The sequence below is a fragment of the Equus quagga genome, chromosome 3 (genome assembly GCF_021613505.1).
Source record: "Equus quagga isolate Etosha38 chromosome 3, UCLA_HA_Equagga_1.0, whole genome shotgun sequence".
Taxonomy (NCBI): domain Eukaryota; kingdom Metazoa; phylum Chordata; class Mammalia; order Perissodactyla; family Equidae; genus Equus; species Equus quagga.
In genome coordinates this window covers 139264245-139291270 of record NC_060269.1, presented here as the reverse complement: position 1 = coordinate 139291270, position 27026 = coordinate 139264245, and the positions used below count along the sequence as shown (strand labels likewise).

The 27026-nt window shown below is 39.6% G+C and overlaps 1 protein-coding gene across 1 annotated transcript in view; it reads right to left on the bottom strand.

Annotated features, from left to right (window-relative positions):
* KCNIP4 (potassium voltage-gated channel interacting protein 4) overlaps positions 1-27026 on the bottom strand; it is a 222089-nt gene that overhangs the window by 101291 nt on the left and 93772 nt on the right. Inside the window, exon 2 of the mRNA XM_046656979.1 lies at positions 7132-7256. Within this exon, the coding sequence (XP_046512935.1) occupies positions 7132-7233 (102 nt within the window). The 5' untranslated portion in view covers positions 7234-7256. The remainder of the gene's footprint in view (positions 1-7131; positions 7257-27026) is intronic.

Here is a 27026-nt window from a genome sequence, read left to right as displayed (position 1 = left end):
GCTAGACCATCTACCGGGTCAGGCTCAAAGTGTCCAGAAACAGGGAACTCCTGACCAAAGTCGGTGTGATGGTTGTTTGAAAATGAAATTAAATGTTCACGATCGATTGCTCATTTTTAAGTAAAAATAATGAATCTGTAGGATACATATATTATCAAACCCATCTGTGTCAAAAGAATCTCTACACACACACATAAATATGTGCACATAAAAAATATCTATGAAAATAAAGAAGAAAGTTAGAGTGGTTGCCTCCAGCAAGGTGCAATGGGGAGCTGATTGTAGACAGGACACTTACATATTTCAGTTTACACCCCCTGTGTGATTTCAAATGTTCAGCATGACATTTTATAAGTTTAAAATAAAAAAGAAGCAAATAAACCAAGGAGCATCCAAATGCCACAGAATATATTTAACATAAACTCATGCTCATGGTAACATACTTTAAGATGACATCACAGGGTCTTCATTATGAATTTTAGTTGCTTTTGTGCTCAGGAGAATGAGAAGAAAGAGCTGAAGGGCTCTAACATGTACTGACCACGCTCTAAATGAAAGGGGTGATGCAAAACTTTTCTCATCAACTTCTCATCTACACAGGTATTAATATCCTGAATCTTCAAAGGAGAATTAGATGTCCAGAGAAACTAAACTACCTGCCCAAGGTAGGAAATGGCAGATGAAAGACTTGAACCCAGGAAGGCACTTGCCTCACAGTAGTCCTTGGAAGTCAGAAGGTCAGCCATGTTTATCTACTTAGTCTTGTTGACAACCTTCTCCTCAGAAAGCTGTACTTCTTGGAAATCTGACAGAAAACTCTCCTAGGGCATAGGAAATAACATTTTAATGCTGTTCTTATACCTTGATTCTAAAGTGCATGAGTAATGCTTTGCACTTAAGAAAGATCTTTTATCTGAGTCTTTTACGAGCAGAACAAAACCAATTATTACCCACTCCGCTTCATGATTGGAAAGGAAGATCTTAATCCCTAATTTGCTGACAGGGAGACAGGAGCTGCCAGAGATGAGGTGATTTACTGAAAGTCACACAATCAGTCTATGAAAGCCTCAGGAATAACTCAGAAGAATTGTGACAAAAGAGCAATTGCCTTGTACAATTAGCAGCTTATTTCTGTATCCTAACTACCATATTCCACCCTTTCCCATGCATGTGGTAAGCTCCTCTCTTCTCTCCCTCCCTACCATAAGTGGGATTTAGTGCTTTTTATGTAAAAGTACTTTGTCAAAAGTGTAGATCCCTGTAATTTCATCCTCATTTCCCTTCATCTATTTTTAAAGATCTTAGCGCAATGAGTTCTCCAACACTTCAAGTGGTGTAGAAAAGACCTGTTGAAAAATCTCTTTTCTCTTGCTGGTTCCTTGGCCGCAGCATCAAACCTCTTGCAGAAATCAAGGAAAAGTTTAGTGCCACTATTGGTAAAATCCCCGAGGAGATGTCTGGACTTCAGCTACAACACCAAGGGTAGGGATTATCCATGTTTGAGACAACTTAGACCAAGTTCAGCTGCTGCTTCAGCTGCTGGCTCCTGGGGTTGCTGCTTCCTCACAAACATCACTGTGATAGACACACTCTATGATGACTCCCAATAAGTCACACCCTTTTTAATCTCCTTGCCTTGAGTGCTGAGATATGCAAAGGTGATAGGATGAGATGTCACACCCATGACTGTATTACATTATATAAGACTCTGCTTTAGCAGACTAGACTCTCTTCTTTTTCCTGCTGGTTTTGAAGAAGTAAGCTGCCCTGTTATGAGAAAGTCTGTGAGAGGGCCATTGGCAAGGGACTATGGGCAGTCTCTAGGAGATGAGTGGCAAGCAAACAAGAGAGTGGGGAATTTCAAAAATACAACCACAAGGGAGTGAATTCTGCAAATAATCATATGAGCTTGGAAGAGGACCCCAGGATTCAGAGAGAAATACAACCCAACCAACACCTTGATTGTAGCCTTATGAGAGCTCAAGCAGAGAACCCAGTTAAGTCTTTTCTGGACTCCTAACTCTCAAAACTGTGAGATAATGAATGTGTGGTTTTTTAAGCCACTAAATATGTGCTAATTTGCTACACATAATAGAAAATTAATACAAGCATCTTTCCTTTTTAGGTAAAAAGGATAGTAACACTTCGGATTTTTAGGGAAAAAGGACATTAAGTATTAAAGTGATATCTTAAAGATATATCTGAATCTAATGGGTACTTTGACCTATCGTAATACAAAGTAGTGAAGACAAAAAAAACATGGAAAGATATGGGACATGAAGGAGGCAGGTGTCCAAAGCATGTAAGTCTAACTATTTGGAACTATCTCTCATCCTGTGCCTTAAAAAATGGGAAGAATATACTGTAAATTATTAATTAATTGAGGAAATGTCATAGAGGCATGGCAACATCAAAACTTAATGCCCCAGTAGACCATTCATGATCACCTAAAATTGAACTGAAGTTATGCTCAATATTGAAATAAAGAAGCAAAGCCGGTATATGAATCATGTACTTAGATCCTTGTATGACCTTCCAGGTCAGTGTTCTCAAATGTGACCTTCTGTTAGCTGTCTTTTAAAATGGGAATTTTTTTAAGTTAAAAAATACAAGAATGATAATAAAGGATTCTTGAGAACCAACCTAGACTTAACTGAATCAGAATCATAAGAGGTAAGACCTGTTATCCACTCACATCCCCCAAAACACACATTCCACCCATAAAGGAGCTCATAATGTTCCGACATAGTCAGTCTAACCATTGGTGTTTGACGTTACAGGGCTCATCCTAATTATGCCAATTCTTTCTGCGATAGATGTACCTTACAACTAGAATCTTACACATCCAGTTCAATGGTTCCTAATCTTGGCTGCACATTATAATTACCTGGAGAGCTTTATAAATCCTGATGCCCAAGCTGCTTCCCAGAGCAATCACATCAGAATCACCAAGCATGGTACCCAAATATTTGTAATTTTTAAAGCTTCCCAAATGAGTGCAGCACGCACTTAAATTTGAGACCGTTGATGTGTAGATAATATCTTGTATTTTTTTCATCTTTTCTAATACACAGTTATATATCTCAAAACCAAAAACACTGCCTGGGAGGGATGTAGGCCAACCATGATTGCCCCACTTTGATAGAACACAAAATTGAGGCTGACTATTTTGGGCCATACTTTAATAACTTCTTCTGGTTGAATTTTATGTTTATTATCTTAATTTCTAAAAATAAATAAATAAAAGCCCCCAATCCATGCAATGTAGGTATCATTATCCTAGTTTGTAGAGACAAGAACACACAGGCCACAGAATCAGAGGGAGCTGCCTAAACAAGTAAGAGATGGACTTTCAAGTCCGAGTGACACTAAAGTTTATGATATCTGAATGGTAGTAATGATTCTCAAAGTGTGGTCCCCAGAACAACAGCATCAGCATCACCTGGAAACTAATGAAAGACGCAAATTCTCTGCCCCAATCTCAGACCTACTGAATCACAATCTTTCAGGCTGAGGCCCCTCAATCTGTCTTTCAACAAGCCCTTTGGGTGATTCTGAAGCACACTAAAGGTTGTGAAACACTGTACTATTTTCTGTACACTGTACTCCTTTTCTATCAACTGCCTACTTTTGGAGACTCAGTTTAGCATATGGCAGGAGAAATAAGAACGTAGTGGTGACGGTGACTCAGTGGGTAAGACAGGGTGAAGGGCTGAGAAATTTTCTCTCATTGTCTTCCCTTTCTCCCGTTCCCCATTCAGATTAACAATCTATGTTGGAAATGAGGAAATGCTATCAGAGATATAGGACTGGAAAAAGATTGGAGGATTCTGGTAATCTTTACATGCAGTGGTGCCTTGCCGTGTTGAGCCACTTTCATATAAATGTGACTGTTTTAAGATGTTGATGAATAGTTTACCCTTTTAATCAAAATATGGGGGGTTTTTGGGGCCAGCCCCATGGCTGAGTGGTTAAGTTCACGTGCTCTGCTTTGGCAGCCCAGGGTTTCCCTGATTCAGATCCTGGGCACAGACATGGCACTGCTTATCAGGCCGCAGTGAGGTGGTTTCCCACATAGCACAACCAGAAGGACCCACAACTAAAATATACAACTATGTACTGGGGGGATTTGGGGAAACAAAGCAGGAAAAAAAAAAAAAAGATTGGCAACAGTTGTTAGCTCAGGTGCCAATCTTTTAAAAAAAAAAAAATATGGGGAGTTTCAAGGGCGAGCCCAGTTGTGTAGTGGTTAAGTTTGTGTGCTCCACTTCAGTGGCCTGGGGTTTGCAGGTTCAGATCCCAGGCATGGACCTACATACTGCTCATCAAGCCATGCTGTGGTGGCATCTCATATACAAAATGAGAAAGATTGATACAGACGTTAGCTCAGGGACAATTTTCTTCAGCAAAAAGAGGAAGATTGGCAACAGATGTTAGCTCAGGGCTAATCTTCTGCACCAAAAAAAAAAAAAGAAGGAAGGAGTTTGCAAAGGTTTCATTAAAAATGAATATCTCAATTGGTTCCAGGGAAATGGTTTTTTGATCAGAAGAGCTTGAGATAATTGGTGTTCAGGAAACCAAGGGTAGTTGGTTTGCTTTCTCTGATGCTAAGCTGGTTCAGATTGCTGCCATTCTGTAAAACATGGGTGCTGCTGTCCTGCTTCAGTGCCTCTCTCACTATATTTAAGGGCATGCTTATCAGAGTTGTACATTTGACTACGGGTAAATAAAAATTAAAAGACCACTTTTGTTGGATTTATCAGAGATATTCATTAATATTTTCTGAGCAAACTGTGAAGTCTTTTCTTTAAAAGAAGTATATAAAATATACTTTGGGAACATTTAGGTCTGATGGAAATTTATCTCATGGGGCAGGGTGGGAGGGGACAGAAAAAACAATGGAGAGAAAAGAGAAAATACAGAGAAAGAGGAAAGAAAGGAGACAAGAAGGGACAAGGAGAAGAGACAAAGAAGGTAGAAAATGAGGATAGGAATGGAGGAATGAAGAAATAGAGAATGGATCAGAAAGTAGGAAAAGGGGGAAAAAAAGAGGTCGGGAAAAGAGAGTGAAGAGGAGAAAAGGCAGAAAAAGGACAGGTAGGCAAAGAAAAAAAAACGCAAAGAAAGCAATGAATGCAGACTTCGGCGACTGAGCAATTTTTTGTGAAGTGCCACTTAGAGAAGATAGGCTGCAGAGATGCTGGCTCCGAAGGTTAATGATGGCAGTAATCATGATTTCAATTTGCAACAAATGGGATGAAAGGCAGCCAGACCCCAAAAGGAGAGACCTAGAGTGATGGCAGTGGAGTAATAAGACAGCAGCAGTCAAGGAACGCGGGGATGCTGAGAGCTTGGATTAAGTTCCCTTTTATTCAACAACCATTTTGGAGCTGCTGCACAATCCACGCTTACAGAGGAAAAAGTTTGCTTATTACAAGATCTCTGAATCGGATCCGAGGATGTTCCAGGAATACTTTTGAAGTTTGATCCTGTGATTAGCCTTCCTTTAGCACTTACTTTTGGCCAAAACTTGGTCTTTTTCACCTCCTCTCCTTCCCCACCGTTGCTGCTCAGTGGTTTGCAGTTGTCAGTGGTCGGTGCAGCTGTTTCATTGTAAGTGCTTGCTCTCTGCAGCCTGCAAGTGGCTGCAGCATTCGCATAACTAATATTTCTGTAGCCTAATTTTCAAAACCCCTTTCTCTTTATGTATGTTTATTATATGTGTCATCTTGAAAGATGACATATCAAGATTCCTTTTAATGAGTGTCCTGCCTGTGAGAGGTGAGCACCCATCTCCATTATATCTCTCCCCTTCCCACCCAGGCTACCCCCACAAAGGCCTGGGTGTTAGCAGAGAACCAGGTTTTGGAGGAGTAATGAGGAGAGAAAAATTTAGAAAGCCCAGGCGAGGAGAGTGGTGAGGATTGGAAATGGAATAGGGACAGTCTCCATGGAGTCAGAGAGATGGTGGAAGGTTGTGTGCAATATGCAGGATGGAACCCTATAGAAATATTCTGAAAAGTCAACTAGCACTGCAAACTCTCTGAGTAAATTTTTTTGTGGATACCATAGAAGAGGCAGAGTTTCTCATCTGGGCTGCATGAGGTTGGACAAAGGTAGCATTTGAGGTGGTCAGATTTGAAGAGGTTGGAATTAACAGAAACATTTGGACACTACAGACTTCTACAGGCCATGGAATTGGGCCTGTTAGGGGGTAAGTTTGGGGAGGGATCAAAGCAGTTTAGTTTGGATCCAAGGGGTACCTGTAGCTATTATGGTTTACATATGAATGAGAACATAACACATGTTGGGCTGTGTGTACCATTTGATGCACAACCATTTGACACTTTTAAGGATGAACTGCTTTCAGATAAATTCATGACAGAAAGTCTTCTCTCCTTATTCAGATGATAGTCTCCCTGAGGACAGAAGCCTCTCTTCTCTGGCTTTTGAATATCCTGCAGTATCTAGCTTAATACTGAGCACATATCAAGTATTCAGTGAGAATGTGTGCCTGATGGATTGCCTGGACCACTCATTGTGTCTCACCCCCACCCTCTGGCGCACATGGGATATCATTCCTTTTGAAGATGATTCGCTCAGGAGAGAGGATCGTATGCATACTCAGATCACAGACAACTGGACGCAGGGACTACCTACAGACACCTGTGGCCTAGAGTCATTGGCAGCGTGGTCTTTTAGAAGGTATCAAACTTACAGTGACTTTTCTCCAATGCTAGAAATGGAGTTTCTGGATGGGCCTCAATCTATAGTCAAGGTTCAAGTCAAGCACCAGACTATAATTAAAAAATGAAGAGAAAATTGAAGCTTATTGAAATGATATCATTATAGCTGAAAAAGAAAAAAGATCCCAACTAAAAATCAAATTGAGTAAACCTTTCCGCTATACTCATCTTTGTTTAATGTGCACCTCCATTGTACGAGCATAGTTGTGCCAAAGCAAATCAAAGTCCATGTGGATATTGACAATATTCCCATCTAGGAATGACTGGTATGAAATGTACATATAATGCGGCTCTCACAGCATGGTATATTTTCCCTCTTTCCCTCTCACTTCTCAATCCTCCTCTGAGAACAGTATGAAGATAAAGTAAAAAAGAAAGCTCTTACATTCTTAAATCCTCTGTAAAGAATCTGGAGCTCCTTCTTGGTAAATTTGCTCTGAGCTTCCAGAAGCTCAAGTGCCTCAGGCCGATGCCTGACGGTGGCCATCTCCAGTTCATCTTCCACGCTGTCTGTGGAGGAAACCCAAAAAGCATCTTAAGAACAGCCACTGCTCACCAGAGCTTACACACAGCAACACAGGAAAATGGAACAAAATGTTTCCTGGATATCTGTGATTTTCCCAGGGGAAGGATTCTCCCACTATCTTTACACTTCCCAGAGTTTATAGTATTAAGCTAAAACAATTCTGCACAATATTTTTTCATATTTTCTAGTCATTAGATATTATAATACTAGCATCTTTCCAGTACAGTTTGAAAAGTATAAAAAATCACAAACAGGCTTAAAATGTGAAATTTGTGTGTATATACCAAGTACTAGTTACAAAATTGAATTTTAGTTTAATAATAATTAGTACTACCCTTGTATCATATAACTATGAGATAAGACTCTGCTAATACTCTTTGAGGATTCCACTGAAATAAAATATTTCACCTGGGGCTACAAACAAAATAGTCATATCAGGTGCGGAAATGAGTAAAGTCATCAGCTGCCAGTTGGACTGGCATAAACCCAGTCTTCATGGGTGCACACTGGGTGGACAGGGGCCTCAGGGAACTTCTGTCTAGACTCTATTTTGCAGTCAAGGGAGTCCATAGCAACAGGTAAATTCTAAAATATTTTACTTTGTTTTGTGCATTATATTTATATTATAGTTTCTGAAAGATGCTCTATGCAAAAAGAATTTGGGGTCCATATAGATTTGGGAAATGCTGTAAATGTTAACATAGTTTGGGAAGAAAAAGTAGAATATAAAGGCTTTGAGAAAACTTGCAACGAAGAATTCCGTTTTTGTTTAACCAAGCTGACGGCAAAGGGTGTTTGTTCATAGAACTCTTTCTCCCCACAGATAACATCTGGTAACATCTGCATATGTGCCCTAGTGTCATGTATAATACAAGTTGAGAGGTGTCAGGATATATTAGGACCTGGATGTTCTGGTCTCAAAGTCCAGCATCCTTAATTAGGTTCAGCTTCTTCACAGTAGGGCCCAATGGAGACCTAAGGAATTCTTCCTGCCATAGTCTATTCCACGCCTTAGCTAAGGAACTCATGAGGAACAGAAATATCCAGGCCCAGTACTGAAGCTATGGCTTTCCTCCATCACATTCCTTTCTCTTGGCTATAGGCTCCCAACTCAGAGAGGTGAGCCTCAGGAGAACAGCTTCTTCTCACCAACTCTCTCCCTAGGACCACTAGTACTCCCAATTCAATGTCTCATTTGTCAGTCGTCATTTTGATATTTAATAATGCCTTTCACTAATATCTGTACCTACTTATTGCCCTGTCTCACTGAGCACAGTGAGGGGCCAGAGCTCCCACTTAATAGGGAAAAGCAGGTCAGTGGAACTCTATTCTTGGCCTGTTCTAATCACTGCCCTCAAGGAGTTTACAAAAGACCAATAACGGCGATGAAACAAATACTTGGGACGGTTGTGTTTGTCACAATGAGGAAGCAGAGATAAAACCAAACGTTTCTTTCATACTTTTAATATTATAATAGTTTATTTTGGAACTGTCATATGGAAAAGCCGCAGAATAGTGGTGGATGGATAAGAATAATAGAAGAGACATGAAGGGATGGGAAGGCCAAGAATAAACTCTGAGCTGACAAGAATAAAATTGATGAGAAAGTAAGCAGGGCCTGCACCTAAAGGTTGTGAAAATCGCTAAAAGTAGCTGAGAAAGGCAGCTAAGTATTAACAGATTGACCTCAGCCTGGGCTTTGTGGGGAAAATCAAAAAGCCAAAATGGGGCTCCTTCAATTTCTCCTTCATTCATTGGAATGAATGTGTTGATTCTACTCAGTGGGTCCAGAGCTGGAGAGGATGAAGGAAGACGATACTCCCTAAGATTGCTGTTGATCCACTGAACCGAGCTGTGTTGTAGTTACTGTAGTTACCAATGTGGAAATAAATGTCATGGAACAGATTTAATGTAAGTAAACAGTAACAAATAGAAAGGTTCTGCTTTCTTGAAAAATGTCCAATGGCAGCTTCCTTTGAATCATTTACAATACAATTTCCTCAGCTTAAAATGTTTCCCTTTTCTTTTTCCACCTGTTGAAATGTATATCTCTTTTATGATCCAGTTCAAATATCACTTCCTCCTCTCTGAAGCCTTTCCTAACTGTCCACCATGCAGATTTGATAGTTCCCTGGTCAGAGTTCTCACACCTGACCTCTCATGTAGCATGTAAAACACATTATGATTTATTCATGTTTATCTTTTCCATTGTGAGCTCCTGGAAGACAGGAGCAATGTCTTACAGATATGCATATCCTCTGGACCTAACATAGGTTCTGATATCCCATGGTCACTCAATAAGTATTTGGTGAATGAATGAATGAATCAATAAACAAATGACGTTGCAGCTGAAGTTTCCATTCCTTTGGAGTCCCTTGAACCTCAGCTGCCCTCTAGAAAATTATTTCTCAAATTGAAGTTTGTGGCCCATTGGTGGACCTTAACTGCCTTCTTTGGAATCACTGTGTTCTCTATGTATTGTTCCAAGAAACACAGCATAGGCAAAAGTAGAGGGAATTTTAATCAGATTTCCTGAATAGTCTTTCAATCATAGCATAACCTCCTCCAGACCTAGTGACCCTTCTCTTGGAAAGAAAGAAAACATCGCATTAACTTCTCAGCCTTTGTGACCACACAGCAGTCTGAACCATATACCAACATAGCTTCTTCCTCCAGCTGTCTCATACTTGCAGATGCTGAGACTGAGACAGAGACGCAGGGCTGGAGGGTCAGTGTAATTGAATTACGTGTGTGTGATAGGATGAGCATCACATGCAATATTCAAAGCACCACACTTGAAGTGTCTGCCTGAGGACTCTTGTTTTCCCAGCTGGCTTGTACCTTACTTCTTAATGACTCGTACCTGCCAAAGGGCTGTTTCTATTTCTAGGAGGATGACAGGCTCTAAAAACACACCTGAAATCATCAGCAATCACTAGCATATGATAAGTTAAAAAAGCAACACCACCTAAGCCAATCAAGACTGATTCCTGGAGGCAAACTCTGTGGAGAGCACAGCATGAATCTGCACAGAACTGTGAAATTCATGAGGTGACTCAGGCCCCATTGAAGAGAATGCATTTGGGGGGATTTTAATACAATGCTTAACATTTCTCCAGCTCCTGCTATATGCCAGGAGACGGGCTCGGTACTCTATCAATGTCATTCTAATCCTCACAATAACTCCAAAATGAGGTATGATTGTCCATTTTTCAGACAGGTGGATACTGAGCCTCATGGAGGTGAAGCAATGAGTGGCCAGGTGTGACATAGGAGAAATGATAGAAACAGGATTTACACCCAAGTAGTTGATGCCAAACCTTATGTTCTTTCTACTTTGCCCTGCTCTCTCTCAATAACAACAGAAATAACAATGATAAAAATAACATTTTTATCTCCTCTCCTCTTTCGCACTGTCAAATGTCTCAGAAAAGTTGACTATATCCGCTGGGTCATCTTCTTCCACCGGCTCTCTTTTTAATCTATTGCAATCTAGATTCTGGCCCTGTTATGCATTGAATTGTGTCCCCCCTAAAATTTGTATGTTGAAGGCCTAACCCCCAAAATGACTATATTTGGAGACATGGCCTTTCAGGAGGGAATTAAGGTTAAATGAGGTCATAAGGGTGGGTCCCTAACCAAATGCAACTAGCGTCTTTATAAGAAAAGAGAGAGACACCAGGGATACACACAAACAGAGGAAGGGCCATGTGAACATAGAGCGAGAAGGCAGGCATCTGCAAGCCAAGGGGAGAAGTCTCGGGAGAAACTAACCCTATCGGCACCTTGATCTCGGACTTCCAGCCTCCAGAACTGTGAGAAAATACATTTCTGTTGTTTAAGACCCCCAGTCTGTGTCATTTTTTTACGGCAGCCCTAGCAGACACATACATCCACTTATCTTCAAATGACACACAGCACTAATAAAAGCAGGTTTTGTTGTGCACAGTTTGCCAGTGTGCTGGGTAGTTTGCTAGCCAACCACATCACTTAATCTTTACAACACCCTTCAAGAGAGGGATTATGATCCCTATTTTACAGATGAGGAAACTGAGGCTTGGAGAGTCTAAGCCACTTACTCAAGATCAGATAGTTAGTCAGTCATGAAGCAGGCAGGTGTCTTCAGCACCCTAAAGTCCAACGTTTTAAACATTTACTGAGATTATTAATAAAAATCACCACCCTTAGAGCTTTGGATCTAAGCCTGGCTGTATATTATCTCATTCTAATGCCGACCAAAATATTATGAGATATCTGTTATTGCCCAGCTTTTACAAGGAATCAACTGGGGCTCCCAGAACTTAAATAACTCACTCAAGGTCACATGGCTAGTGAGCGACAGAGCTGGGAATTGACCTCTGGCTTTTTGACACCAAAGATCGTGGGCTCAGTCAATATGCTATTTTAAGAGATGGTAGCAGTTACATTTTTTGGTCCCAGATCCTAGGGGATGGAAGATTTGAAGCCACAGACCAGGAGGCCATAGAATCCCCAGTGCCTCAGGATAGATGTGCCCGGCACCTCAAGGCGATCACTATGATGGCGGCGGATGCTGTGCTGATTTAGAAACACGGAGAAAAAGATGCGGAAGCCATGAGATCTCAGAGCTGGAAAGAACACCAAAGGGTTGCTTTTTCACATTTTACCACTGAGAAATTTAGGGTCAGGGAAGCTAAGAGGTTTGTCTGGGCTTAAAAGCAGAACCAGGTGGGACTCTAGCCCACCTGGCCTCTGAATCGTCTCTGGGCCTCTGCCAAGGTAAGACAATGCGGAGTCCTGCTGACTTGCTCACTCTGGGGCTGCTTTGCATCCTGAGACAAGCTGAATACAAATAGGGTGGTATTTTAATTTACGTTTCTTCTAACAGATTTAATTTTAATCAGACAACAAATTCTCAAACCTAGACACCCTTGAGCTTCCTGGCCGTCTCCTTTTTGTTCTTTGTTCCTTAGATTGAAGTGTCTCAGGGCCAAGGCTGTCCTATGTCTGAGTCAACAGTCCCCTGAAGCTGTGACACAGTTGGGCTAGAAATTGGAATTCAAATCACTTGGGAACAACAGAACGAGTTTTAAAAATAGGCATCTTTCTCCCCTTTCTCACAGCTTTTCTTAAAATCCAGTAGAAGCTTATTACAGCTGGACTCGTAATTATGCAAATTTGACTTTATCCGAGGTCAAACCATCCCCTCCAGAACTTAACTACAGAACGTCTTGCTTTACAAACAACTATGAGTGCGAGGCCGGCCTTCCTAATACACCTGTTTGTAAACAAGGTCTGTAATGCTGAAATAAAACCATTTTACAAAGAACAATGTTATTCCATTCTAGAAGTGGGTTCAGAACCCAGGCTGGGCACACAGAGATGAGTCCTTGCCTTGTCATAGCAGGGAACACTGTGGGGCTGTTGCCACATTCTTTTCCTCAGGACCTGCCAGAATACTGGCTAGCCTGGTGCAACAGCATCTAGTTTGGCATACTAAAAATGCTCAATAAAAAATGTGAAATCAATGAATAACTATTTGAAGCATCCCAAGCATAGTGGATATCTCTACAGGAGGTCCATTTCTCAATACAGCATGACCTTTCTTTAAAAAATGTATCCATTTTTCATTATAAAAAGATCCATAAACACTATAATTTTAAAATTCTATTTGAGCTGAAATTGATTTGTCTAGCCAAAGATTCAGCCAACTTGACTTATATTGCTTTATCTCATTTATAAAAATACTTTGCGCCTTACTCCTAATGTTTACTCTTAATGGAATTGGTTTAATAGTGACTTGATCCTATGGCAATAACATCATGATGAGGATGAATACCTTCTAATGATGCATATTATTAAATATTTAGAAGCTTGGTCCAGTGGTAGGTATTGGAAGAGAATCTGACTAATTTTGCTCCAGATTTTAGCATCACACTAAGCAATGCTCGAAGATTCTTCTTCTTCTCTTTTTTTTTTTTTGAGGAAGATTAGCCCTGAGCTAACATCTGCTGCCAATCTTCCTCTTTTTTTCTGGGGAAGACTGGCCCTGAGCTAACACCCATGGCCATCTTCCTCTACTTTATATGTGGGACGCCTGCCACAGAATGGCTGGAGAAGCCGTGCATAGGTCCACACCCAGGATCTGAATTGGCGAAGCCCGGGATGCTGAAGCAGAATGTGCCAACTTAACCGCTGCACCACTGGGCCAGCCCAATGCTGCAAGATTCTTGACTGTATCTTTGGAAACTACTCCTGAAAACTTCTAGAATAAGGAGGAGATGTTATTTGTTGTTTAATGTTTTAGTCTGATACATCAGGGCCAAGATAAAGCTGCTTGGGGGAAGATTTCCAAAACTATTTTTGATGGCACCAACGTGAGGTGATTTCTTTCTTCCCTTCTTTTCTACTTTAAAAACTTGTATGGGCACGGATAAGATGCCATATACTCAGTGCATTCCATTCCTGAGTTCCACCCCTCACAACGCTCAAGGGGTTGGAATTATAACCAGTTGAGGAAACTGATTTTCAGACGTTAAGGAATGTGCTCAACCCCGCACAGCTGCACCACTGATAACTAGGGGAGATGGGATCTGATAGAAATCTGTCTTTCTTTTTCCTTCTATAATTTGACTTCTTCAGATGGAGAGTTCAAACCTGGGCCAGGCCTTGTAAGCAACTCTTTAAACTTTTTGAATTTTAAATGCTTTATCTCAAGAATGTGAAGGCCTGGGAGCCCTCTTGACTCTTCCTTTCTTCACAACCATTCACCCATCCGCCCACCAGAAACTATCTTCAGGTGCACATGGAGGGTATATGAGCAATTAACTCCAAGCTGATCATGCACAGACCACGAGTAGAAAGAAATCAGCCCATCGGAAAGACTGCAGGGGCCTAGCACTTCCCAGACCACCCTGAACCCGTAAATTTTTGTGTCAGATATGTGTTTCTTTAACTCTGGCCCTAAAAGCATATTAGGACCAAAAAAGCCCTTTATAATTAGTACTTTATCCTATTTAATATCCATATATCACATGGAAAATGAAAAGTACTTTGAAAACAGCCAAGTATTTTGAACGTCTTCTATTAAAGGTGATCGTTGGCAATGACATTGCAATTTCCATTCCAGGAGAACTTGAATTTGCAATTTCATGATTGTATTCAACCACTTATAAAATATAACTACACAGAGGAAAATTGCTAGAACTAATTCTCACAGCACTTATGGATCGATTGTCTCTACCTTATTTATAAACATAAATAACTCTTTCACACAAGCTTAAATTTTAAAATATAATCACCTAATTGGAAGGCTTATTATTAGCATTAACCATGTTATTACTACAGTAAGTCATGAATGGTTCCTTATGATAGGCACTATTATTTCCCAGCTAGTAGGGTCTTGCTTGCTTTTTGGTAAATGAGGGAAATAAAAATTATATTGCCAGTCATTATAGACAGAGAGGAAAATCTACAATAAAAATGCTGGGCTGGGGGAAGGAATCAAGGAATGTGACTGAACTTACACACGAAGGCAGACCCAAAAGATTGAAATTCTAGTCAGGAAAGGCAACAGCTGAGAGGGACTATGATCAAAGAGAAAATTTAAAAAGTAGTGAAACATGGAAAGAGATAAAGAAGGATAGCACGTAATAGTTCACTAAATTAAAAATGCCCTAACAAAAGTTTCTCTTAAACTTTGACAGACTTTCTCCTGTTTGTCCTAAAAATCGAATAATAATAGCACAACACTTTTTATAGCCTTTGCTCTGTGTGAGCACTTTATGTATGTTAACTCCTAAAGTCCCCATCAGCACACTATGGATGCCATATTCTGTTCTGTAGATGAAGACACTGACACGGAGAAATTAAGTAACTTGCCCACGGTCACACGGTAGCAAAGCCAGGGTACGAACTCTAGAAAGTCTGGTTCCAGAGTTCACGTAATGAACCATTGTATTGTTCTGCCTGCCATAGGAAAGGAAGGAGGATAATGCCCCACCTACCTAGAAATCACATGCCCAACCAAGAATCAGAAAATTAGTAGCAAAGGGCTCAAAGCAGAAAATAGAGTCATGTTAGAATTCAAAGTGGCCTTGAATCCAGTCTCTTGACTTTGTAAATGGTATTCAAATAAGAACCTTAGCTTTAGTGGTCGTAAATCAAGGCGTTGGGCACATCAGTGGAAGAACTGAGCCACGACCTTGATCGTCTTGACTCCTAGGCCAGCACTTTGCTGAATGCCTGTCACAATGTCTTTTATTAATAAGAGTGTCCCCATCCTCACTCTGTTCACAATTTTAATAAGCTTCTAACTCCATATCAGACTCAGGTGGGTATGGGGGAGATGGGGCACAAGCTATAAGGAGCCCACAAGCCACAGTGACAATATCTAACATTTGATGGCTGGCTTTTCGTAGTAAACAAAATTATTTTCACTTTCATTATTGTAGCTAAACATCATGATTACTCTGTGCACAGATAATGTCACCCTGCTTTTACAAACAAGGAAATCACTGTTGGGAGCAATGTTGTAACTTATGAAAGACCCAGTAATAGGAAGCCGTGGAATCAGGAGTTAAACCCAAGTTTACTGACTGCAAAGTCTAGAAGTGACACCTAATTACCTGAGAACAAAGGAGGGAACATAAAGTTGAAAAGGCACATGTGCATATTACAGCAAATAATGATAACAGTAAAATAGCCACCAAATCTTTAATCAGTAGGAAAAGCCTTTCTCCCATTTTCTTTATTTCAGAAGGTGATGTGCAGGTGATACGTTTTTAAAAGAGTGTTAATTAAAAATGCTGCATTTAAACAATCTATTGTAAAGGAATAAGCATTTGGAAATTTTCCTTAAGCAAAATACAATGCCCGATTCATGACATTACTGTGTTGCGTGTTGCTTTAGAAAGTCGATAGTAAATAGATGGAATCTATTACCTAGGGAATTAAAAAGAATTTGGGTAAGTTTAGTGATAAATTCTTGGTGGCATATTAGGGGAACGTTTTGGACCTAATATCAGTGATGGTAATCATATTCTGCCACACATTATCCATCACTGCCGTGTTTAAAACAGAGTATTAGGAAAAATGAGCAGTCATCTGGGTTTTGCTATGTTTCTTCTAGGTTTAAGCTGGTTTCTTGGTTCAGAGAAAGTTAGACTGCTTAGTCCAAATGTCCAGGGGACATTTATGGTGTGACTAGGATAAGTTAGTAAAATCTCTGTGCCTTAATTCTCCCATATGTTCAAAGGCATAAAAATGAATACAAAATTGTACCTGATATTATAGTACAAGGTGACTGTGGGCATTAAATAAGATGGTACACATGTCTGGCACAGGGTAAGGACTCAATCATAGCAGTAGTCTTATTATTTGTAGTAGTATTTGTACTGATTACGGTAACGTCTAGTGTCACTCTTAACACGATAAGCAGAACTGTGTCTGGGACCACTCATTTTAGCAAATTATTCAGTTGCTCCAAATTTTTGTTTTCTCTGGGTCTATTTCTCATTGCTGACATTGAATAATGTGTTTAACCTCTCCAAGCCTCAATTTAAAAATCTCCAAACTAAGGATAATATTTGTTTCAATTTTATACAGTTGTTTTGAAAGATTGCTTGAATTACTGACATAGTAATTGATCAATAAAGGGCAATGATTATGATTATTAGTAATTACTGCATACAGACTAGTGAGGCATTGTTCTAGTCCTCGCTTCAGGAATGAGGGCTCTGTTACTACACCTCTTGAGTTTGAATCCCTTTTCTGACTCTTATGGCTATACGACCTTGGGCAAGGGCTTAGTCTCTCTATGCCACAGTTTCTTTATCCATCAAAGGGGGATAATAATGGGACTTACTGCAAAGGACTGTCGAGAGGTCAAAGTGAAAAGATGTATCAGAAGCATTTAAAATAGAGCCTGGCACATAGTGTTTAAAATATTAATTATTATTATCTCATTTAATTATTAAAAAGTCCTTTAAGATGAGTATTATTTTCCCCATTTTAGATGGCTAAATTGACGTACAAGGTAGTTGAATAACTTGTCCAACAACACGCAGCAAGAGTAATTCCATCAGTCATCAAAGCCCTTGCCCTAAAAATTGCACCCCATGGTTTCTTTTTGTAGAGACTCTGAACTGAGCAATTATTGATCATGGGATCCACTGGAAACCACAGTTTCCTTTGGGACCTTTTATAGTCTTCCAGTTTATTATTGGCAAGAGAATATGGACCATTTTTTGGAATGGAATTTGAGGCAATTACCCAGCTATATTGTCTGTCATTTCCTCCCACGCACTTTATGATCTAATAACCTGGACAATTTGCTATTCGCTGGACAAGCCTACATTGTCACCATTAATCCTTTTGCTCCCACTATTTGTGCTACATGGATTTGCCTTTCTTCTTCCTCAACCTTCTCTCTCTATTCTCTTTAATGCTTATCTCACTGGGATGGGGCTTCACAGAGGAAAGGCCTCCTCAGACTCGCATGCAGCATGTGTAATGTGTGCTGTCAACTCTGATTGCTTTGTATATCATTGATCTGCTTGAATACCTGTCATTTCTTCTGTAATGTGAACCTCTGGAGACAAGAGATGTATCTCAGGTATCTAGTTACTGCTAATGCCTAGCATGGTTCTGGACATTAAAGACAGTTCATTCATTCATTCAATATTTATTGAATGCCTATTATGGGCCAGGCACTGTTCAAGGCACTGTGGACACTGAAATGAACAAAGAAAACAAAATCCTTGCTCATGATGACCTTAAATTCTAGTGGAAAGTCACTAATAGGAAATCCAACTGGAACTGTCAACTGAGTGGATGGATATATGGGTCTGGAGTTGAGAAGCACAGTCTGGGCTGAAGGTGTAAGTGTCAGAGTCCTCACCATATAAGTCAAATTTCAGACCATGAAACTCAACGACGTCGCTAAGGGAGTAAATGTTGACAGAGAATAGTAAGTCTTCTATTGAATGGAAGAATACATAAAGGTATTAGAAGGGCCAGAGAGTGTTGGGGCCTCCAGAGTAGGCAAGCCCAGAACAAGATCATACCAGAAATTACCCAGTTTTTAAGAATTACTTTTGGTGGTAGGTATTGCCCCCTGGGAACATGTTTCGGAGCTTCCTGCTTATGGTAGTGTTCATCAAGATGAAAATAACTGAGCTGTATGGATATATTTAACATTCATTGAACACAGACACAGTTTCCACAATGGTCTTCACATATTCTGCATGTTTTAAAACGTTTGTTCATGGAAAAGTGGTGTCTGTCTTTGAGTCCTTTTTTCTTTAGCAGCCAGGAGCAACTTGGATATAATCATGCCTCTCAAACAACAGTGCCTAAACTCATCTTAATGGGACCAGAATGTGGCGGTTATGGCAAAAATCATAGAATGTCATGTGGCATCACCAAGTGGAAAAAGAGTTGAATGTGACCTGAGAGAAAGGTCACAGGAAGAAAGCTATGGAGCCATGAGGCATGGGGATTTATTGCACAGGTTCTGCCCCATCTCCCCCGTTAGACTGTAAGCTCCTTGTGGACGGGATCTATATTTGGCTTGTTCATGGTGGCAACCTTGGCACCTAGGATAATGCCTACCAAGTAGTAGGTATTGATGAAGATTTGTCAACTGACTAAATGACCTGGGCTTGGGTCCCAGCTTAGCCACTTAGTAGCTATGCAATTTGGGGCAAGTCACTTAAAATCTCAAATCCTCAGTCTCCCCATCTGTAAAGTGAAGATAATAATAGCACTTGGACAATTACTCTGAAGATTAAATGGAATAAGGTATATAAAGCATTTTGCATAGTGCATATTGCATCATAGGAATCCACATGCATGCTTTCTGCTATTATTGTGATAATTTGCCACAAACTCTTCTAACATTTGCTCACCTAAAACATTAATTAATTTTGCACTGTCATTGAGACAAATCAAATGTGATTCTTATTACCTCCAGGAAGACTCACTGGAGGATGTGCCTACCCCTAAGCAGATTCAGAGAACACGACAGTGTACTGTGGAATTGTTTTTCTACCCAAAGTCGCAAATGAGAATGTTTTGCTGAAAGGTGAATAATGTTTCCTCTGTTGCTTCATCTCCAGAACTTGTCTTTGTTCTTCTTCTTCTTCTTTTTTTTTTTCTGAAAGCTTGCAAGCAAAGATGGGCCAGTGTTTCCTTAAAGAATTTCTGCTCATCACTCTTGCTGCTCTATATCCCCTGGCAAGAAAGCAATTTGAAAGTAAGAAGGTTAAACTTTAACCCTGCAATCTAAGCAGATAACAGAGCATCGCTCTGTATTTTGTGGACCTGGTGGAGTGTAAAATTGAGTCCGCTTGAAGTTTGGGCTCTCATTTCAGTGTCTGAAGGAAACTACAGACGCTGGCATTGACTACACTCATGTTTAGCCCAAATAGTACTTCTTAGGTCAATGCAAATGGAAAATAGATATTTATGAATGACTCCTATTAGAAACTGCATGAGTGACCAATCATGAAATAGTTAATAAAAGAAAAAAAAGAAGAAAGACTTTTGTGTATCTAAACTTCTATGTAGCTTCTTATAAGTAGTCATCAGTCTACCCCTTTTGGCACAAATTAACAGTAAGGAAAATAGTGGAAAAATCAAGTGAGAAGCAAAAGATTTCATCATACAGATAACCTGAAGAAAAACCCAAGATACACCAATCAACAATAAAGCTTGTTTCAAAAGTAGCTTGTGTTTTTCTGATACTTTAAGCCAACATGTCTAAAATAAAACTGTCATCTTTTCTTAACCTGATTTCATGGGCTTCTCTGTTCCTTATTCTTGCTTATTGTCACCATTATCCGTTTGGTGGAATCACTCTGTCCCTTTCCTATCTTTCATTCAGTACCACCAATTGTTTCCCAGTGTTTCCAATACACCTTCACCACGTGTTTCAAATCCACCCTCTCCCTTCCGTCACTATCACCTTATATTTAGGCCTTTGTCTTCTCTCACAGGCAGAAAAGTCTAGTGGTGAAGGCCCGAAACTCGGCATTACATTGTTCTAGGTCAAATCCCTGCCCGACAACTTGGTAATTGTGAGATCTTGGGTTAGTGATTTAATTTCTTTGTTTAGTTTTCTCATCTAAGTGGGGATTATAATTAGGCCTTCCTCATAGGTTTGCAGTAAATATTTGCAATAATTCTTCAGGCTTAGAATAGTGTTGTGTTCAATAAGGCTTAGCTGTTGATACCGTGTCTTGCATAGATGTTTTAAGCAGTTTCCCAACTGATTTTCTTGTTTTCTTTTTTGACCCTTAATAATTTGCCTGTTTTTTGATTTATTTTTGTGTCACTTTCTTATTCTCAGTTTCAGATGGGTCCTTTACTCAGAAACAATGTCCAATTTAGCATTTGCTTGTGGTTTTGACACCCTAGCTGCATCTTGTCTTTAATTGTTGCTCTTGATCCTTTGCTAGTCTTTTCTCTGACTTCAAGTTCATCATCAACTCTTCTGAAGTTTGACTTGTGTCCAGTTCCCTCTACTATTGGCTGGCTTTAGCCATCTCAAAACCCAATCAAGACAAAGATTCACTCCCTATTTTAATCCAGCAATCCCACTTCTGGGGATATATCCAAAGAAAATGAAAACAGGACATTGAAGAGATAGCTACACTCCTATGTTCATTGCAGCATTATTCACAATAGCCAAGATGTGGAAACAACCTAACTGTCCATCAATGGATGAATGGATAAAGAGGATGTGGGATGTGATATATATATGATAGAATATTATTCAGTCGTGAGAAAGAAAGAAATCCTGTCATTTGTGACTATATGGACGGATCTTGAGGACATTATGCTAAGTGAAATGAGCCAGAAAGAAAAAGACTGCATGGTATCACTTATATGTAGAATCTTAAAAAAAAAGTCAAACTCATAGAAACAGAGAATAGAAAAGTTGTTTCCAGGTGCTGACGGATGGGAGAAACAGGGAAATTTTTGTCAAAGTGTATAAACTTTCAGCTATAAAGTGAATAAGGTCTGAGGATCTAATGTAGTATATGGTGATATAGTTGATAATGCTGTATTGTGTAATTGAAATTTGCTGAGAGAGTAGAACACAAATGTTCTCACACACACAAAAAAGATAAATATGTGAGGTGATGAATGTGTTAATTAGCTAGATGGGGGAGAATCCTTTCACAATATAGAAAAATATCAAATCACCACAAAGTACAATTTAAATATCTTATGATTTTGTATATCAATTACAACTCAATAAAGCTGAAATAAATAAATAAAAGCCTCGATGACTCCCCATTGCCTCCCTTCACTGCAGAGTAAAGTATAGCCTTGTGTTGGCTGCAAGCACCTTCAAACTCTGGTCCTAGCCCCTCCTTTTCTAGCTGCTTCTCTTTCCTGCTTCTCACCACTTCTAACTGTCTTAAGCGTCATCTTTTCAAGTACCTAGAATGCTCCTACTTTTTTTCTCCCTCCAGCGAAATGATGATTCTTCTCCAAAGGGCCCTGCTGAAATAATACCTCTTTGTGAAACGCACCCAGGTAAGAGTCAATCTTATCTCTATGACTATAGTAGTTGTGATCATCACAGTAGTAATAAAGTAATAACAGCATCAGCAGCCAACATTTATTAACCACTTACTAGCCAGTCACTGTTGTAAACACTTCATATGCTCATTTAATCTTCGAGTGAACATATAATATTTACTATTATTATCTCCACCTTGCAGATGAAGAAATGGAAGCTCAGAAAGGGTAAGCAACTAACCTAAGGTTTCTATGGCTAGTTAGTCACAGAATCAGGATTTGAATCAGATAGACTAGTCCCAGAATTGTCATTCAACTACTTAATACCTTTCTAGTATTAACTCTCGCATGATTGTACTTGTATTCATTGTATCTGAGTGATATATATATACATGTTTGTTTATTCCGGCACAATGCCAGCCTTCAGAGGTAGTGATGTGTGTATTCCCCTGTTCCTGGCACTATTACTTTTCAAATAGTTAGTGCACCATAAATGTCTGCCATGTTGAAGTGAAATCTGCTAAACCTGCCAACAGTAAACAGCTGTCCTAGGACTCGTGCCTCTGTCTTTCCTATACCAAGACTCATTCATGATTTAATGGAGTCTCCTGGTAGATACATGATGGACCAGGAAAAAGAATGCCCCTCTTTCCATTTGTCACTAAATACCTATGTGACTTTGGGGAAGACACTTAATCTCTCCATTTCTTAGTTTGCTAAATGGAGACTTGTGATCTGTTATTCTGCCAGGAGTTTTATGAGGATGAAATGAAATAACCAAAAGAAAGAATTTTAAAACATGTAAAAGACCATACAAAGAGAAGGGACAAATATTCTAATTAATAAAACACATAGTTTACAACAAGTAATTGATAGTGCCAATTGGTATTAAATCTGAGTTAAGAAGAATTTCCAACTTTTCCCATTTCCTACTTCTCATGGGTAGTGAAGTACAATGAAAGGAGGAAATTTCATGCTAGCTTTGACACATCTACCATTTGTCATAGCCAGGAATAAGAAATGCCATCTCGCCGGCTCCTACAATGTTAGATCTAGGGGGAGACTCGAGGTACAGTCTGTGCTGCTCATTTGTAGATGGTGAGACTGAGGTCAGAGAGGAGAAACAACTCATTCAAGGGCTACCACAGTCTCCCTGAACAATACGGGCTGCAAAGAGTGTCCCAAATTGAACAGGTAAGTGGAAAAAGACTCTGTCTTTTTTTTGTTTTTTTTTGTAAAAACTGACCAAAATATTGAACATAACTAGAGAATTGGTAAAGTACAAAGACTCTAGAGCTCCATTGCTGGGGTTGACCTCTCCCCCTGCCCCACATCTCTTACTGACGATGTGATTCAGGCAAGTTAATTAACCTGTCATCCCTCTGTTTCCTATTCTGTAAAGTGAGAATAATAGAGTCCATCTTATAGGATTATTTTTGGGCTATAATAAGTTAAACTGTGCAAAGCACTTAGAACTGTAGCAGCCACATCGTAAGTGCTAGGTGTTTCTTAAATAAGTAAAAATAACACCTGAGAATTAAAATATAATGTTTTTAGGGCTCATACATATGATGAAACGGAAGGACCTTGGTTGCTACTTGCAAATTAAGTTTACAAACTCTCGTAGGTTATGCTTCTCTTCCTCCAAAGATTTTCCTGACTATACGCCCGGGTGAGAGCCTTTAGCTGAAGTCACTAAGGAGTTAGCACGAGATTAATCAATTGTCAGAAAGTTTAATATTTTTAGAAAGAATTTTCTGGAGGTTACTGTTGTATTTACAATTGGCAGCATGTTGGCAGTTCAAGTCACTTTTTGAAAACAAATCCTCCAACAGCCAAAAGCTGATGCTTTCTCTGCCAAGAGAGGCATCTAAAACTTTCCATCATCAATATACTACCAGGAAAAACAAATTATACTGAAATGTTATGCTGGATTTGATACTAAAAACTGGAAGTTAGGAAATTATGTTTTGCGATTATACAAGGTGATATGCTGGTGGAGGCTTATTGGATATGAGTAGTCTAGCCTCACGATTACCTAGTCATGTTCGCTCTCCTGTGTCTACTCAAATCAACAACAAAAACCCCTGGAAAGAAGCTTTAACTTAGTGAATCAATTATTTTGATTGAATGAGGGCACCAAGGTTTACCAGGTGGATGTTATTATGAAGCTAATTTAAATAAAAACATGCATATAAGTATAAACACCTATAACCAAAAATTTCATATTTTGTCTTTTGCATTAGTTCCTGATTACTATCTAGTAAGTAACTTTTTGTCACCATAATGTCTTTTGAGTAAATAGGGAAAATGATTACTTTAGAAAAAAATAACTGGGGCATAGAATGATAAAGTGAATTACTCAGAGTTATACAATGGGGAAATATAGCCACAGACTTGACAGCATTTATTTTTTTTAAAGTATTTGTGCTCACATAGAGCATAGTAGCTAGGAATTTCTTGATACTAAGCCATCCATGAAATAATTAGTTAAGTTCTTTAATCCTATAATTATCTACAGAATATTAAATACATTTTTGAGCCAGTTGTCAACCTCCAAGATGTCTTGGAATTGGGAATAAGAAGAAGAGCAGTGTGACTGACTCAGAATTGTCACTGGTCCTATAGATCCCCAACTCCTAGCTGCGAAGAGGTACAGAATCTGGCAAACATCTCCATTGGTCCTCCTGAGCCTTCTACATGCTGTGTGCTCCGGGAGGCTGGCCTCTGTGTATATTATCTGAACTCCTTGCCCTTCGGCTTCCTATTGGGTTTGGCCAATGGGAAACCCCATCAGGCGATTGGAGCAGAGGAAAAGAGAGAGGTTGTGGTATTTATTCTTTTGGCTCCCTCCTTGGTGGAAGTTGGGTTGATAGTGGCTGTATTCCTCTTCCAAGGGCCAGAGTCCCTGTTGTGAACAGAGTCCCTCTCTGATAGTTCTAGCTACTGCTCTGCCTTTCTTCATCTTCTGGAAACTGTCAGTCTAGAAATGATAACTTTCACTCTTGCCAGCACTTAGTGCTTCACTAGCCTTGTTGGGTCCAGAAACCCTGCCAACACCTTTGCAAACAATCTCTTCATTAAACCCCATCCATTGCCCCATGTAAGTGTGCCTTATGTTTCCTGCCTGGACCCGACTGATACCAAATCATAGAAATTCAGTGTTGGAAAGCACTGGGCTTGGAGTCAAGTTTCTCATCCCAGATTCTTTTTTAAATAGCTCTGTAATTTTGAGCAAATCATTTCCCTTCTCTAGATCTCAGTTTCCTCATACATAAAATAGGCTGTATTCCACTTAAAAGCTATTATTATAATAACCTATAATACTTATAGTGTTTAAAATATGATGAACTTTTGCTTAGACACTATCTAGTCCAGTGTACCCTCCTATGAGCCAAACTCCTGAAATTGCCCTTCAGTCTATCCTTGAATATTTCCAGTAAAGCTTCTTCTATTCTATGACAGTCCTGGTGTTGACAGAAGGAATTGGTCTGGGATCTAGATATGAGGTGAAGGTACGTGTCTGCCTGTGGTCCCTTCACACTCTAAGGTTCTCTGATTGGTTATCTAGGTGCTCCATAGTTCAACAGGAGTTTGGGCTTTTCTGCAGGAAATATTTTCCTTTTGTTATTTGCATAATATTGATAAATTTCACACTCCTGCCATAAAAAATGAAGAGCCCTTTCTTATCTGCCTTCCTGAAAAAAGAAGATGGAATTTAGAATGAGTGTTGGCCCTTTGTTAAACTATCTTTCAGCCCTCTAGCTGTGAAGCTGCATGGCATCTGGTGGAGAGGAGTCCCTCAACCCCATGCAGGTCATCGAAGGCTAGAACCAGCCTGGTCAAACCAAACCTCACCTCAGGGTTCTCTGTGGTCCAGCAGGCGGACATTTGGTGCCCATGCATTTCCTCCTGGTGGCCTAGGGTCCTCTGTCACTCTGGTACCCGGCTGTAACCACCTGCCTCTTGCCTCAAGTTCTCATATCATCTTTTTCAGTCCTGTGTCCAACTACGTAGGGCCTAGATCATGGATAGGGATCTAACGAAACACTTTTCTACTACAACGGTGGAATTAATGTGCTTTCCTTTCCAATAATCTACTTCTCCATGCCGAGGTTTTGTGTTGGATGGTCAATGGGGAAGGTAGTGGCTAGTGGGGGAGGGAGTTTTATATCTGTAGACCTTCTTAGGTCCACAAATCATAGTCCAAGCCTAGTATGGGTTCAATATCAGCCAGTTTTATGAAATCCCACTTTTATAAAAATATCAGTTTTTAGAATCATTCTGCTCCTTTTTTTAATATCTTTTATTATTATTTTTTTCCTTTCAAGAAACATCCTGACTTTTCCCTCACACTTAGTCAAAAATTGCATCCTCTGTGAACATCTGTTTGGGATACGGCTTTATCAGATACTGGGGAAGGAAGAGTGCTAACAGGCATGACAACCTTGTTCTTCCTTAAGTGAATGTAGAGATCCATTTGAAAGTTACAGTTTACCTGTCTACTTTATACAAATGACTATTTGTTTTTGGTAAATATCTGGTAAACTGGCAATTTTGATTCAAACTTGAATGGAGAAAAGCAATGGCTCTAATAACCAACATTTACTGACAAATAGTGGCAATAAAAATGTCTGCAGCTTCAATATTGTGGAGGGTTAGGGCTTTGGCATTATTCCGGATCATGGCCTGGGCTGCTGGTGACATGCTGTGTTTGGTTTGCGAGATGGTGTGCATGTGTGCACAATGAAGGGAAAAAGTCAGAGCAATGTATCTCAACCATAATTTAAATGTTTTTGTATGTAGCATTATTACTAATAAAAGTAATTTTGCCCTGGCCCCTCCCCTCTCCCCACAGAATGTTCCAGTAGGACAGGGCTTTAAAAAGCTGTTTATTTACTGCTCTATTTCTCAGAACAGGAACAGGAACTGACATATAATAACTTTATGTTGAATGAATGAGAGAATTATTTAAACCTTATTATTATGATATATTACATTTGGTCAGTGCCACTGAAATAAATTGCTATTTTATCCTGGAACTTTTGACTGGATGCATTGGGTTGTTTGAGGTACTTTCTTTATTTTCTCCACTTGTGTTGTGGAGACTAGTGAAATTTCAGGACATTCACATTTTTATTTGTTTTGTTTTTTAGAAGGATTAGCCTTGAGCTAACATCTGCTGCCAATCCCCCTTTTTTAGCTGAGGAAGATTGGCCCTGAGCTAACATCTGTGCCCATCT